This window comes from Daphnia magna, unplaced genomic scaffold (assembly GCF_020631705.1).
Source record: "Daphnia magna isolate NIES unplaced genomic scaffold, ASM2063170v1.1 Dm_contigs230, whole genome shotgun sequence".
NCBI lineage: Eukaryota > Metazoa > Arthropoda > Branchiopoda > Diplostraca > Daphniidae > Daphnia > Daphnia magna.
This window is the reverse complement of record NW_025533191.1, coordinates 73,400-90,440: the sequence shown is the minus strand read 5'-3', so window position 1 is coordinate 90,440 and position 17,041 is coordinate 73,400. Positions and strand designations below refer to the sequence as shown.

The 17,041-nt window shown below is 37.8% G+C and overlaps 1 protein-coding gene across 1 annotated transcript; it reads left to right on the top strand.

Moving 5' to 3' along the window:
- Positions 1–95: 95 nt before the first annotated feature.
- Positions 96–1,301, top strand: LOC123466444 (carboxypeptidase B-like). The gene is made up of 7 exons (XM_045167571.1): positions 96–115; positions 298–427; positions 500–610; positions 675–798; positions 869–918; positions 984–1,106; positions 1,170–1,301. Exons 1-7 carry the CDS (start codon positions 96–98, stop codon positions 1,299–1,301), a joined length of 690 nt encoding a protein of 229 aa, XP_045023506.1.
- The last annotated feature ends 15,740 nt before the right edge of the window (positions 1,302–17,041 follow it).

Here is a 17,041-nt window from a genome sequence, read left to right as displayed (position 1 = left end):
CCTTGCAATTCGACACATTTTAATAGGTGAAACGGTATAGTTAATAGTTTGTTAGGAAAAGTCAACATTAACTTAAAGTACCTCTGAAAATCCCTATGTTGATGGGCCCTTCACGGTTTGCCACTTCGCTATGTCAGATGCAAGATTTTTAGATGTCACAATAGTTTTTTTCGTGTGACAAACCGTGCAAGAAAACGTTTCGTTGCGTACATACTTGCAATCGTCTTTTCGGTGAAATTTGCCCGCCCAAATGCCCATCTTGTGCCTACGTTAAACTACCTAACTACAACCCCAAAGCAAAGTACAAATCGTTCAAGCGATTATTAGCAGTGGTCTTTCAGCAAACAAACCGGTCCACTTTTTCGATTGCAATATCCATGCTAGAGAGTGGATTACAGCGGCTACTTGCGTGTGGATCATCGACCAGGTATATAAAAGAAAAGCTCGTAAAAATTGTGTTTGGCTTCTCAACTATAATAGTGGTCCTGTATAATCAAAGATAACAACTGGATATGGTTCCTATCCGGAGATTACTTCGCTCGTTGACCAGTACGATTGGAAATTTGTTCCTATTGCCAATCCAGATGGATACGCCTATACTTGGAATACTGTATAAGCTGGAGTCATAAATCACGTATTCAACAATTGACAAGAAACTGTTTAATTTCTATAAGGATCGCAATTGGAGGAAGAATCGTCTTATTAACAATGAATCGACGTGCGTCGGTGTCGATGCTAACCGCAATTTTCAGATCGGTTTTGCTGGATCTGGTTCCTCCAGCGATCCCTGTTCAGGAAGTATAATTTTCACTGAATCTATTATATCAATTGATACAAATATAATTTTCCTATATGTCACTCTGTATAGCTTATCATGGAATTGCCGCATTCTCCGAGCGCGAGGCCAGCGCACTTAGAGTAAAACTTGTCTTGGTGCTAAAAATCAATTAGATGGATAACACTGTTTCTTTGTTGAACATTAGGACTTGATTGCCGCTGATCGTGGCAGAGTTAAAACAACTATCTCTCATATGCATTCTTATTCACAAATGTTTCTTTCACCTTACGGCTACACCACCGATTTACCTGCGGAATATCCTGAGATGGTATAAGAAACAAATGATGAGACCAAGTGTTCTTGTAAATACAATTTATTTATTTTTATTCAGTTCCGTGCCATGGAAATCGCTGTGAATGCGTTAACATCCACGTACGGGACACCCTATACCTACGGAAATACCGCTGTTACCATTTGTAAGTTTATTACGTTCTCCTTACGTTTTCATCATCGTCCAGCGTGAAAATTAAGAGCTTTGTTACCTCGATGTTACAGACATCGTGAGTTACAGTGGCATCTGGTGACACCACGGATCATTACTACGAGAGCGAAGGGGTTGTTCATTCATACACTATAGAACTTCGAGACTCGGGTACTTATGGTTTCCAATTACCGCCCGATCAAATTGTTCCAACGGCCACCGAAACCTGGAATGGATTGAAAGCAATGATCAATGCTATTTGAGTGTCGTTTGTAACGTCTTCCCCATTAGTTAACGTAAAATAAAACGAAATGCCCCTTTGCGAAAAAAGTCTATAAAAAATAAAAATAGATTTATTACTCTATATAAAAAATGATAAATAAGCCGATATAAATATATATTTAGGGTTGAATTGATGGCTAGAACAAAATCAGTTTCTTTTGTCTAAAAAAAAAAAAAAGCGGACTTCCTCTTTGCTAAGATATCCTCATGATATCCTCAAGACCTATGGTACCCAAGTTTCGAAGAGGGTCATGGTTGCCTACCCCACCTTTCTGTAGGCGGAAGATTGACCAGCAACCAACGAGCTACCACTTCTCCACCTAGCGACTCCCTAAGTCTTGTGTGACTGCACTTATCTCTCTATCCAGTATTGGTTGGATATATACAGGTACCGGCCGATACCTGTACTGGCCATACCAACTATACCTATAGAGTGGTAACATACTACCTAGCAAGCCCATTACTGGGACGGGTGCAACACCCATTCATTGGAAGTGCCGCTACTATGATGAGTAGCAAACAACTCTTCCCATATAGCACATTTCTGCCGTCGGATGTCCGAATCATGGCCGAACATCCGTTAGATATCTATGTACTCAATGGGTAGTTCCAGGGATGTCCGTCGGCTAGTCACCTTGGAAGTGCAATGGATGTGCGAAAATTATATTCTACGGACCTCCTTCCAACAGCCAAAAAGATTTTCAATTGTTTCATTTAAGGATCGGCCTCGAGCCAATCGGGGCGCTTTTTTGCAAATCGGGTTTCTCATTTCGGGCCAAGGAGGCGTGGCTCAGGGTGGAAAATTCTTCTCCCCGAATTCAATTGGGGTTTGCAATCAATTGGATTGCAATCAATCGATTCATCAATGCAAAAAACATTATCGATTGACCCGATCTATCCGATAACAACCCCGATAATAGCTCGTTCTACCCGCTTGCCCCGATTTTTACTCTGAAACCGAAAGAACGGCATTTTTTTTTTATTGCTTCGGGGCAACGGGTTAACCTCAAATTTTTCCCCGCACCGCCCCGGTTGAAAAAGTGGCACCTCATTTCAACCCCGAATGCACTTTATCGGTGCGGGGCGGTTAACTTGATTAGAACTAATTGGGGCCGATCACTAAGTTTCATTATTAATTGTCAAAATTTCTTGAGAGGGGGAAAACTTAACCGTGTTCAAATTTTTCCCTTGATCGTATTTTTATTTGAAGTCCAGCATTTAAAATGAAAAATTGAAAAAATAAAGGAGTAATGATCTATTTGCCGGATGGTTTATTTTAAAATTTATTACAAAAAATGAATAAAATATATGAAAGTCGTGAGTTTGTTTGCACAAGCTTTCGGTTTAGCTTATGGGAACCAAGCCATTGAAAATTAACTCGCAGAAAATAAATATTATTCGGCATCTAATAATATTAAAAGCAAGTATACTTATGATAGGATTATAATTTCAAATAATAAAAACTACTTTAAACTTAATAAATCATGCTGAAGTTTAAAATTCAAAAAATATTTAGCATAAATTGTTTAATTTCAATTTATACACCTCTGGTTTAACCTAAGTTCGACATCATCTTGACTTCTTAAAAATCCTGTATGTGATTTGTTATCGAAAAAGCTCAAGTGTTTTACAACAATTCGATTGTATTGTTCGAAAATGATACATAATATATCTGTAGATTGGCACAGTGGAATAAGATTCGACTGTGATGCGGGAGACCCGAGTTCGAATCCTGGTATAGCCTAATGTTTTTTCATGAATAGATGTCCAATACATGTCATATTTATAGCCAAATGAAAGCCCGTTCGGATATCCTTAGAATGTCTGACGGCGCTGTTTAGGGCGGTCAAAACCAAAAAAAAATACATCCGTAGGACATCCAAATCGGATATCGGGCTGTCCGGAGGATATCAAAAAGATGTACTCAACATCCGACCCCGACATCTGTCGGACATCCGACGGACTGCCTTGTGTTATGTGGGATTATATACCGTGAAATATGGGCCCGAAACATGGTTGGTAAACGCCGTGATGCACTATCCGTGAAAAATCTTTTTTCAAATTAATTCTGAAAATAAACATTCAAATGTTATAAATGAACTTTAAAGGAAAAAGTGTAAAGAAAATTATTTTATATCACAGTTAGACAAAAATTAACGGGAAATTCAAAATAAAACGGCATATTATGCAGAAAATCTCACAAGGTATATACTATATACCATGCAAGTGTAGCTGCCCTTCCTGCCCCTAGGGTATAGGCAGAATGATCTGGTACTGCACGGCTAATATAAGATTTCTTTTGATTAGTTTTACATCCTGACGGTGCGTTAAATTGTTCTTCGCATATCCGATGGAGCAGAGATTAAAGCCTAGTGGCTTCTATAGTAACAAGGCGAAAGTTGACTGTTAAATGATTCTTCACGGTTATCACACTCTTAGTACTGCAGTTGTCCATTGAATACACATAAAGAAAACTATTGCGGCCAGGAAAGTAGATAAGACAGAGGTGACAATCTGAAGTTTGTTTTCGTTCGTGTATAGTTTTACAATGATAGCAGCGGGTTCGTGTATAGGGGAGGGTGGGGCTAGTTGGTACAATTTTTTAAATTTCTTCTCTGGTTTCTTTAATTTTTAATATTTTGACACCCAAAAAATTGTAAAAGAAAGCTCAGATAACCAGCTTTCTCGTGCTATTTTTTAATTTGATCTACGTTGAAGAATTTATATCGAAATCAACGTTCAAAAAGCTAAAAAAAAATTGCCTACATGCCCCACTAACGGGGTAAGTTGGCAGTGGTAGTGGGGTAAGTTGGCCCCATGTATTTCAAATACGGATTTCAGTGAAATGTTGATGTTGTAAACAAACTAAAATAAAATTACAATAAACAAAAATCCTATAGTTATTTTAGAGTGGGAAACTCAGAAATAAGTTGTGATAACTTACATAAAGATTAAATAGCCTTAAATGCAAAAAATAAAAAATAATGTACATAATTCAGGTGTAATAGACCGCAGCAACTCCTCCTAGCAACAGCAGCCCCACCCAGCAAGAAGGTCGTCACGAATGCAACCTTCCCTGCGGATAATAGTTAATGATAAAAGTAAAAGTTATTGTAAACCCCTCCCTTCTTAACCTTCAATCTTGTGGTATATAAGTGCATGGTTGTATCGTCTTAGGTAGAGTTAGTTTACTGGCAAATACACAGTCTAGAAACTATTACATTTGGAGGTCCCAACGAGACCGCAAGAATAACAACGAGACTCTGGAAGAAAAGTTTCTGATCTGTGCTTCATTCGCCAGCTGCAAGTATTCGACGCTTCTATCACCAAGTCTTCAAGCAACCGACATCGGAACATCATCGAGGTAAGCGAATGCCGTTTGATTCACCTGTACAAAAGACTGCTCTCAACGAGAACACACTACTACCTTTATACCCCGTACTACAAGAATCTGATTTAACCGACCAAGACCCAAACCTAAGTCACCATCGAGAGCAATTTTTGGGCAATTGGAAGACCTTAATAGACTTAGAATTTAAGCAAGACTTAGAAAGAAGTAAAGCATACCAGACAATCTCAACAACTGAAAATATCCAGCAGTTACAAACACAGAAACAAGAAGCAAGTCAGGCGACGCAAAATTCGCTGCATTTTTACACTTATTACCTTCTAGAAAAAACTTTAAAAGTAACAGATGGTGTAACAGCAGAAACCATTGCTAATGCTACTAAAACACTCAAAGACGATATAGTCGTACAAGGTGGGAACACCAGAACACTCGATAGTTTACTCCAACAGCTACACACATTGCACGGAAAAGAAAAATAATTTTTGTTCGGTACCATCAGCGTATTGCAGAAAGAGTCAGTAACTGCACTAATTGAAGATAAAAAGCAGATATCTACGCTAAAATTTGAACTTTCAAACGCGCAAAAACAATTGGAGAGTAACAAAAAGAAGGCAAAGAGTTCCAAATACACTTTAAGCAGTTCGTTAGAGCAACTTCAAGAAAACAACGAGGCTCTGAAAAACTCCCTTGAAAAAGCCAATTCCCGAATCGCCGACCTAGAACAAAACCTTGAAACCACCTTAGCAACCGAGAGCCAATTGCAGAATCTTCTCAAAAGAAAAGAGGAAAACAACGCAGCTGTCGAGACCGAAGGGCAAGAAATAATTAACAAACTTGAAGGTGAGAAGACCAGACTGATCCAGAAACTCAGCAGTGCGGAAAACCAGATAAAACAAGTATCAGAAACAGCAGAGCAGCTCCAGAAAGAAATAAAAGTTTTGGCAGACAGACTCGACAAGGCTTCAACAGAGAAAATCAATTTAAAGAAAAACTTGCTAGATTTTACTTCGAAGAACAAGAACCTTGAAAAAGACCTTCAAGAACTACAAGATCGGGTACGAGGACAAGAAAATCAAATAATAATTCTAGAAAACCGGGTGAAAGAATACAAAAAACTTCAAGTTAAATTCATCGAGACTGAAGACTCCAACGACTCAAGGCTAGACGAGGACGAACCAGGAGAAATAACCAAATTAGTGGGAGATATAAATGAACTGACCTTGCCGACAGACAGTGGAGACAAGTCACTCCACTACGAGCTAGAAATAGAACAAGCAAACGATTTTGAACAAACAATAGAAAACCTGAAAACGCAAATAGAACACTTAAACAAAACAATCATCTATTTGGAGCAAGAAAATCAGCAGCTTAAAAAGAAGGTCGACATGGGCGTAACACACGACGACGAGGACACTTCGGAAAAAACGTTTGCGAATACCCGCAAGAAAAATCCCAAGGATGACGATATTCCAGCAACTGAGCAGGACGACGAAGACGCAAAGAAAGTGAACAGGTACTTAACTCAGCCAATAGTGAAGGCCTTAGGAGAGCTATTCTCCAGAGAAGACAAAAAGGCAATTCCAATCTTTAAAGGAAAAAGCACTGATAAACTAATATCAGAGTGGTTACGCGGCGCTGAACACGTAGCACGAAACAATGAATGGGACGACAATCAAAAGATACGTTTCTTCTCTGACCGATTGAAAGGCGAAGCCTTCGAATGGCATGAAAACTACGCTGAGGAAGAAGGCGATGATCTAAATTACCAGGATTGGAAAGAAGCACTAATAACAAGATTTCAAGACACCTACGACTTAGCTACGCTGGAGAAAAAACTATCAAAATTAACTAAAAAACCGGAAGAAAACTGCACAGCTTTTGTATCAAGGTTAAATAATCTTTACGATACCATCGCTGGTAAAGAAGAAAGGGCTGACCATAACCAAACTATTATTGAAGGACAATTACTAAACAAAGTGAAAAAGATGATTCACAGAAAAAGCAAAATCCTACTACAAGGATTACTACCAAAGTATAAAGCAGAACTTTATCTACGAATGCCAGAAAACACAGAAGACTTTGACGCATTATGTAAACAACTTTTCATTTCTGAAAAAATTACTACACAAAAGAAGCTACAGACGACAAGGAGATGTCAGCCGTTATAGCAGGGATAACGCATCACGAAAAACAACAAGATGATAAAATCCAACTACTTGAGCAAAAATTATCAGATGCTCTGTCAGAATTAAAATGTACTAATACAAAACGTGGATCCTCACAGGAAAACGACGTTACCATAGCTGCAACTGACCAATACGAAAACAGAAGACCACGTCCAAGTGAACGTTACTCAAGATCACGTGATTCGCGAGTGCGATTTGCTGACAGTCATAACAGCCGAGAATCAAGTCGAGAAAGAAGTCTAAGTAGAAACAGAGACAACAGCCCTTACCGCAGAGATTACAATTCGTCAGGACGAAGAAATTATAATCCTTCAGGATACAGGCAAACCAGATTTCCATCTCACCAACGTCCCTCATATCGGAACGACTACCCCAACCGACAAGGAAACTACAACGGACCAAACAACTACAGACAACAAGCACGTTATAACAGCAACCAACATCTACAGCAACAACAACAAACTGGCAACAACCCTCGAACTACTGAAAATCGAGAAATAACCTGCTACAAGTGTAACCGAAGAGGACATATTGCAAGAGAATGTTGGACAGATATGGCACGTACCAACAACCAAGGTCCCCGATAAACACCATAAAACCAATCAGTAACTCCCAACTAACATACAATTTAGGATCAGATGTAGAAGTAGAAATTTCAAAACTGATACGTATTCCCGTTAGAATCTTTAATAAGGAAATCATAGCTTTAGTGGACACTGGCGCAGCCGCTAGCTTAGTATCCAGTAAAATATTGGATACTCTAGAGTGTAATGAGCACTTAAAACAAGTAGAAAATGCGAATCCTCCTATTTTTAGAACGGTGTCGGTCTGTCGGGACAAGAACTTAAATCGATAGGGAAATTTGAATTTTCAGTTATTATCAATGATAACCATATTATTAACCACCACTTTTATGTTATGAGCAACTTAAATGAACAATGCATCTTAGGATTAGATTTCTTATCTAACAATAATGTGAAGATTAACACTAGAAATCGTCAAATATGTTATGATCACTTTGGAGTAGAACATAATTTTGGAAGTAATACCATGCCCATTTATAGCGTAACATTTAGCAAAGCAGGCATCCATATACCACTAATCCCGATTGACAGAGAAGACGAAAATCTTACACAACAAGATTATCGTAATTTAGAATCCTTCACTCAATTAGACTTTAATAATAAAACTAAGCAGATAGCTAAGATTGTTGAAAAAGAAGAACAAGCACTCAATGTATCAGACGACATACAAACTAAAATTGAAATTTTACTAAAGAAACATGAAGATCTTTTCGCAGACCAAGAATCCGACTTGGGTCTAGCTACACAAGTGAAACATCACATCAACATAGGCCATAACGCTCCCATTAATCAAAGACTGCGAAGAACACCCGAATCCCTAAAACTTGTTGTTAAGACTAAAATAGAGGTAATGCTAAGTAACAAAATAATAAGAGAAAGCCACAGTCCTTTTGCTGCAGCCATAGTAATGGTACCTAAAAAGATGGAGAGATGCGAATGTGCATCGACTACAGAGCTTTGAACAAAATTACGGTTAAGGATAAGTACCCTCTACCTAGGATAGATGACACAATTGACGCGTTGTGCGGATCGGTTTATTTTTCTACATTGGACTTACTAAGCGGCTACTGGCAAATAGAAATTGAAGAAAGTGATAAACACAAAACAGCTTTCATTTGTGAATTTGGCCAATACGAATTTAATCGAATGCCATTTGGTTTAACAAATGCACCCAGCACTTTTCAAAGAGCAATGAATAACATATTGAAAACGGTATTGTACAAATTCGCATTGGTTTACCTAGATGATATCATAGTGTTCAGTAATTCAATTACTGATCATGTGACACACTTGGAAGCAGTTTTTAGACTCCTTAAACAAGCGGGTTTAAAGTTGAAAAGAAAGAAGTGCGAATTTTTTAAAGAAAAATTAGATTATTTAGGATACATCGTATCCGGGAAAGGAATAACACCAAGTACAAAAAAGTTAGACGCGATTATTAAATATCCCGCTCCCAAAAACGTAAAAGAATTGAGCTCATTTTTAGGTCTAGCCAGCTACTACAGGAAATTTATTCGGGCTTTTGCTGATAAAGCCCATCCACTAACTGCGCTCACTAGAAAGTCAGCGGAATGGAAATGGGGGGAGGAACAAAGGGACGCCTTTGAATGTATTAAGAACTGTCTCATCACTAGACCTGTTCTAGGTTATCCGGATTTTTCTCGAGAATTTATCATCTACACGGATGCTTCAGGATATGGAATAGGAGCAGTCTTGGCTCAAATACAACCTCCACCTCAATTAGCGGATTTAGCGGAGTCCGACGGACAGGACCTTCGTAAATCAAACGACGTAGAAGTCGTCATAGCCTATACCTCTAAACATCTGAACGACCGCGAGGCCAAGTGGTCAACCACAGAGAAAGAGGCATACGCAATAATCCACGCCATCGACGTGTTTAGGACGTACCTATACGGGCGTAAGTTTACCGTATTTACAGATCATAGACCTTTAGAATGGTTAATGAGTAAGACAGAACCAGCAGGAAGATTAGCTCGATGGGCTCTTAAGATCCAAGAATTTGATATCATTATTGGGTACCGACCAGAAAAGTCACACCAAAAATGCTGACACACTTAGTCGCACCCCAATAGTGCCGCTAGCGAAAGTAGAAACAAGGTCAACAGGTACAAAAGAGAAACCAGAAGTAAAAAACGAAACCAAGGAAAGTAGAACAAAACAAGTAATTTTTGAAACGGAAAGTAATCAGTCTAAGGACACGGAAAAATGGATAGAACTCCAACACAAAGATGAGTATTGCAGAACAATATTAAAAGAAATGGCAAAGGCCAATCCAAGTAAGGACGTTAAAAATAAATTTAAAATAAACGACAAAGGACTATTAGTAGATACCAGAAGAAGAATTGTAACGCCAGTAAGACTGGTACAACAAATTTTGAAGGAAAATCGCGATCACATATTGGCAGGACATTTAGGAGTAGGAAAAACGTGGGCTAGACTTCAGAGACAGTACACATGGCCATGCATGCGTACTTCCGTAATAGAATACGTTAAAAGTTGTTTGATGTGCAATAAGAGAAAAGCGGTAGGTGGAAGTAAAGCACCATTGCACCCTTTGCCTTTAGTTGAAGGAGTATGGGAAAGGATCGCTATGGATATAGTGGGCCCAATTCAAGAAAGCGCTAAGGGATACAGATATATATTAGTTATATCAGATTATGCTAGTAGGTTTGTTTTTACAGTTCCAATGAGAAATCAAACTGCCCAAACAATTGCGAAGATTTTCGTTAATAAAATATTTACTAAATATGGATCTCCAGAAGTAGTTCTAACAGACCAAGGTACTAACTTTCTATCCAGTCTAATACAAGAGGTGTGTAAACTATTCAAAGTCAAACAAATAAGGACTACGGCCTATCATCCACAAACTGATGGATTAGTTGAGAGGTTCAATCGAACTCTCTGTGACATGCTAGCTTGTTATGTCTCAGACCAACCTGCTAACTGGGACAAATACCTTCCGTTCGTTACTTTTGCTTACAACACAGCAAAACAAGCTTCAACTCAAGAAACACCATTCTTTCTATTCTTCGGACGAGAACCAATAATGCCCAATGATATCAAGATTAACAGAAGATACGAGACCTATGAAGATACTAGTATGGTGTATTCACAGCAATGGGAAAAAGCTCAAAAACTGGCAAGAGAACATCTCTTCAAATCCCAAACAAGACAGAAAAAATACTACGACGTAACCACGAAAACTATTAAATACAACATAGGTGACTACGTATTACTGAAGGTGCCACCAGCAGCAGGAAAATTCATAAATCGATGGAACGGACCATTTCAAATTTCACGAAGCTTCTCGGATATCAACTACGAGATCCCGCACACTGAAAACAAAAAACTTAAATCTATCATACATACCAACCGTCTCAAACTTTACACACCAAGAAAACAAGAAACAACTAAGGAAGAAGAAATACTACAAAACCTACCAGAAAATGTTGAAGCCCAACGACAACCAACAATTCACCAACGCCGACCAGGCCGACCAAGGAAGCAGCAGCTGATACATCCAGTGAAGACGAACATCAAACCACGCAGGAACGAAGGAGAACCAAAAAACCATACAATACCTAACCTTTACCGTAACCAAAACCGAAACGATCCTATAACGAATCACCAATACCACTTAAGAAGACGATATCAAGGACCGGATTACTAAACATTTTCATTTTTCACAGATGCAGACATTACTCTTCCTTCTTTGCATCCTTCATTCACTTAACCCTACTTACCCTATCTACGCATCCGTCTGCGATTGCAACAACATGAAAATACGAGGAATCCTAGACTTCGAATTGCCTTACTACTGTGACAATGAAAAACCAGAAACACAACATTTACCAAGGATACCAACTACTTACACCTTAGTAACCAAGCAAAAACCAGCAGCCACTTGGAAAGAATGGACATGTCGACAGTGGACTAAAAAAAAAAAAAATAACCGGATCGTTCTGGATCGGAACCTTCGATACAGTTTACTCCCAAGAAACAATACTAATCACCCCTTTGGAGTGTTGGCGGATGGTCAACGATAAAAAATGTGGCGCCAATAACATGCAAACCGGATCGACGGGACTCAGTTTCACAGCCACTCCTACAGGAGAAGGAAAATGGTACGCCATCAAGGAATACCAAACACTCAACTGTATAGCGGAACAGATCACGCTACGTCAGGAGAAACCAGATAGTCCAATCGAAAGCCCTTTTGGATTACTAAACACCACCCAACAGGAAGGACAATTCATCCAAAATCAAAATACAATCGTGTGGGGAGAAAGAACAACCAACAGTTCATACACTCAGACGTTACTAAAAGGGAAAGGATACCTGGAACTTCCTCGAGAACCGGAGTCGGATAACTCCAGCCGCCTTTACGACACCAGTCGGAAGATTGAGATATCTTTTCTTAACAAACCAGATAAGGATATCGTATCAGTAGGACATAAAGTGGTTGGAATCCCCCTAACGTACTTGACGTTTCCTGCAGAAACAACAAAAATTTTGTATGAAACGTTCGAGAACACAATCGCAACATGCCTTAAAAATACCAACCTTGCCACACCCGTGTGTGAAGACTACAGAGAGTTGTACAAATCCAGACCACAACGTTCTCTTCTTCAAGAAGTGCACTTTCTTTTCGACACCCAAGTTGAAGACGAAAAACTTGGGATTCGCCTCTACAGTATTTCATACGCCTGGGGAACTCTAAGATTGGCACATAGAAGACCAAAGATAATCAAGGAAGATGGAAAAATCGTACAAAAGGATGCAACAATATACATTACTTACGAGTCCGGAAGCAGAAACCCTTTGACAACGTACAGTCAACTTTCAAAGGACGACCCTCTCCCATCAGGATCGAAATTTGAGTACATTGTCGACCAAACGATACGCGTACAAAATACTCATATCTGCATCACGGAGACAACACACGACTACGTATTTCCTGCAGCCTGTTCAGAGGAATCAACGAGGTGGATTTTAGAAAAAGAGAACAGCTATCTAATTTCCCAAGAATCAGAAATGTGTCTTACCGTAGGGGTCGACGAAACCTTAAAATTGGAAAAGTGTGCTTTGGAAGCAGATACCAGGAAAAACCAGCAGTGGTTCTTTCAAACAATAAATACCAATCCGGATGTTATAGAAAATTTTCCCGAAGTATCATTGCAGGATATTCAAGAAGTCCGATTAGAACAACGAAGAGCAATTACAACCACAATCAACTCACCCATATTTGGCGGTATCTCGAAAGCAAATCACGGCAGTGGAAACATCATCTGGGACATGATCGCCTGGGGATTGTTGAAAAATGGACAATATGCAAACGGGAAATGTGTCACACATCATGGGCTTGAAAAACAACTAACCATGGAAGATTGTGACGCAGATTGGACAAAATGTCAAGAAGAACTAAAAACATTTATCACAAGTAACGATCCCCTGGTGCAATCACAAGTATCCGTAAGAAACTGCAGTAAAGCAACTAACAAAGGCCAAGCTTTCGAGTATACAGTACCCGCAAAAAGTGTCCGAACGCGGGCCTTGTTTTGGACTTTTTTACATTGAGTCTTACGGCGGCGGGTACCTAGCGCGGACCGGGAAATCGGGCTCAAATATGTCAGCAAAGCAATTAAATTTTACAGTTTTGCTGACAAAATAACAAGCTATAGGGTAGTAATTTTTTAATTTTTATTCTTATAGGATTTGTTGACCAGCATGCTGGTCAACAAATAAACGAACACTGCCCCTAATTTCTATAGCGTCTTATGGCACCATGCCCTATTTATAGATATTTATTTCGTATGTAAGGAATCATTATGTACATAATACAATTATTCCGTTACATAAAGAACTCTTTCGTTAATATTCTATGTTAATGGCTATAGTGTAATATCAATATTTAATTAAGGAGAATTTTTTTAAACAGGGAAGGTCATATCCAGTGTTCTGTCGAATAAGGAAAAAATTTATTTGAATATGAATACGAATAAAATGAAAATTAAATCGAATAAAGAATAAGAATAAAGAATAAAAATAAAAAATGAAGAATAAAGAATAAAGAATAAAAATAAAATTTATTTTTATTCGTATTTCGAATAAATTTTCGAATAAAATTTCGAATAAAATAAATTCTAATGATTTTCTTAATTTAAGGATGATGTTTCGATTTTTGAATCATAAAATTAAAAACAATTAATAGTAAATAATTAAGCAAGTGATTTCTTTATTTTGGTGACACAGCCAGTCCAATCAAATCAAACAAAAAAAACTTCAAAATCAACGGAATACGTTTCTGAACAGCTCAAACCTGTCTTACACTCACACGAATCACACCTACTCAAAATTCAAGTAGCCTTATTGTATTAGCATCCAATTATAAAAATAAATGGCATTATTTGATAATTTTTTTACCGAAATGCCTAATTCCAGTTGCAAGATTTGATACACTTTAATACGTAGAGGAGAGTGAGGGCAATTGAGACACAGGGCAATTGAAACAAAAATTATTTCTCTCGCCGTATAAGAGAAATTTTCTTGAAAAAATTAGGGTTAATAGAATGAGGGGTTTACAAGTTTAGAAAAATTTACGAGTTTTTGTATTCAAAACTTTTTAAGATATCTCGAAAAAACTGTTTTTTGTTCTCCGTCTGTTAAATTTGCGTTTTCAATTTTTTTGTTTTAACCCTAAAACGCTACGCTTTAGTAATAAAATTAGTTTCAGATGATTTGCAATTCATTTTTCTTCAATTTAATGTCATTTAATTTTTCCCTGCATTCTTAAATAATTTTAAATAATTAAATGTGACGATGACCCTATTGCAGGGCAATTGAAACACTTTGTTTATATTCCCTATCTGCGAGTGGTTGCATTTTTTTGGTAAGTATTTGACGTAATTTATTTAAACAAATGTAAATCATCATGTTAACACAACTATAATACTTGTATTCGCTGTTTAGGATTTATTAAAAAAAGCATGTTGCTTAATGGTTTTTTTAAATTTTATTATTTAAATATTTTAAACTAAATTACGATCTACTTTAAGCATATTTTAAAAATCTGTAAATCGCGTTGTACCTAAGGGTAAAATTTGATCACACTAGCAGTTGTGGCTGCTGAGATATCGTGATTTTCATTTTATGTGGATATGAAGAAGCTTCCTTATGGGAAAACCCACGTTGCAATTGCGTCGACACACCGTTTCAATTGCCCTGCTACCATGGCAATTGAAACACTCGAAGCGACCTCAGTTTTTTACAATTTACTACTATTATAATTAATCTTTTCTCATAAAAAAATATCGTTTAGTAGCTGAGATAATAGGCTACATTTCTATATAATTTTTGTATTAAATTTTTCAGTTTTTTTTCAAGAAATACAAAAACACCAAAAGTTTATCAATTGCCCCCACTCTCCCCTAAACGTAACAGCTTAGTTTTATACTTTAAGTTCTTCCAGAAGTAGTATCACTAATTCAAGAGTGTGCTAGTAGCAGACAATTATTGGCCTCATGACATTTTCAATGGCTAAACTAGAGTAATAGAATACTGGTGTAGCCACGGCCATGTTAACTCCCCCTCTCGGATTTTTTCCCAAAAGTTGTTGCCAATTTCGCGTATCGATTGTGAGAAAATGAGGCAAGATATCGATTTAAGTGTCCCATAACCGTAACGCCACCTATGAATTGAGTTTTAAGGGTTGTGATTGTTATAACATTTTCTCACTAATTAATTAAGCCACTTTTTGTTTACTTTCTGAAGTACAGACGACGAAAATGAGCGAAAACATAGCGAAAACGTAATACATCAGAAGTTCACAACACAGCCGCTGTGGTGCTTTCGTTATGGGCCAGAAAGACTTTCAGGCCAAAAAGGCAATGGGAGGGCCCGCCATAAGCGTTGCTACACCAGTATTCTATTACTCTGGCTAAACTGAAAAAATAACTCCAAACAAAAGAGCAACGGCTAGCGGAAACAAAGATTTTTAAACTTAGAGGAACTTTATTTTTTATTCGATTTTTCCATTTAAATTTTGGATAATCGAATAAAAATAAAAATAAAATACAGGTAAAAAATATTCGAGAATAAAGAATAAGAATAAATCGAATAAAAATTTATTCGAAATAAAGAATAAGATTTTATTCGTATTCTTATTCAGAATACGTTTTTTATTCGAAAGAGCTTTATTCGGCATAACACTGGTCATATCTTGTTACCCGACAAAACTAGTTTAATTTTTTTCCACCAGGGGCGCTGGTTTTACAAACGAAAAGGTTTTTTGTTTACTATATACTATTTAAAATGAATACCTGAATCTGTTTGACAAAAGGAGAAACACTTTTAAAAAACTCGACAAGGATTTGTCTACAAAAAATAGCGACTGCTGTCACCACAGATAGTTAGCTGTCAAAAAACTACTGGGCGAATACATCGCCCCTGGTGGAAAAAAATTAAACTAGTTTTGTCGGGTAACAAGATATGACCTTCCCTGTTTAAAAAAATTCTCCTTAATTAAATATTGATATTACACTATAGCCATTAACATAGAATATTAACGAAAGAGTTCTTTATGTAACGGAATAATTGTATTATGTACATAATGATTCCTTACATACGAAATAAATATCTATAAATAGGGCATGGTGCCATAAGACGCTATAGAAATTAGGGGCAGTGTTCGTTTATTTGTTGACCAGCATGCTGGTCAACAAATCCTATTAGAAAAAAAATTAAAAAATTAGTACCCTATAGCTTGTTATTTTGTCAGCAAAACTGTAAAATTTAATTGCTTTGCTGACATATTTGAGCCCGATTTCCCGGTCCGCGCTAGGTACCCGCCGCCGTAAGACTCAATGTAAAAAAGTCCAAAATAAGGCCCGCGTTCGGACACTTTTTGCGGGTACTGTACGTCTGATTTCACCATCAGACCGTTCAACACTAATGCTTGCGTCAAGGCAAACACAACGATGCTTATTCTACAGGAATGCGCCAACACCAGTTCAATTTGGGGCACTTTCGAACACACAGGACAGCTCATGGCAACAGACAGAACTGGCCTACATTCACCGGCGTCAGACAGAAAATGTCTCACACTAAAAGTAGGACATCTGAGTTTAGGACATTGCCACGGTTCAAGTAGAAAACAACAGTTTAACTTCGAATATCGAAACCCGCACCAAATACGGACGCTTTCAGCAGCAGCCATTATAGCGCTTCACACTCAAAAATCATTGGACGGAACACAACTCCCACTTATACCCCCTCTTCTCAAAAGAGAAAGTAAAGCAAACAACGAAAACTTAACCACGCCCACCACACAAAAATCTATCTCATCTACTTCCAGCACCACAA

What these genes read in the sequence shown, in the direction of transcription:
- LOC123466444 (XM_045167571.1), top strand. Translation starts at nt 96, where the DNA reads ATGTTGATGGGCCCTTCACG. An exon ending in CAGCGATCCCTGTTCAGGAA is followed by an intron (nt 799 to 868) that starts GTATAATTTTCA and finishes CACTCTGTATAG; the next exon opens with CTTATCATGGAATTGCCGCA. An exon ending in CTGCGGAATATCCTGAGATG is followed by an intron (nt 1,107 to 1,169) that starts GTATAAGAAACA and finishes ATTTTTATTCAG; the next exon opens with TTCCGTGCCATGGAAATCGC.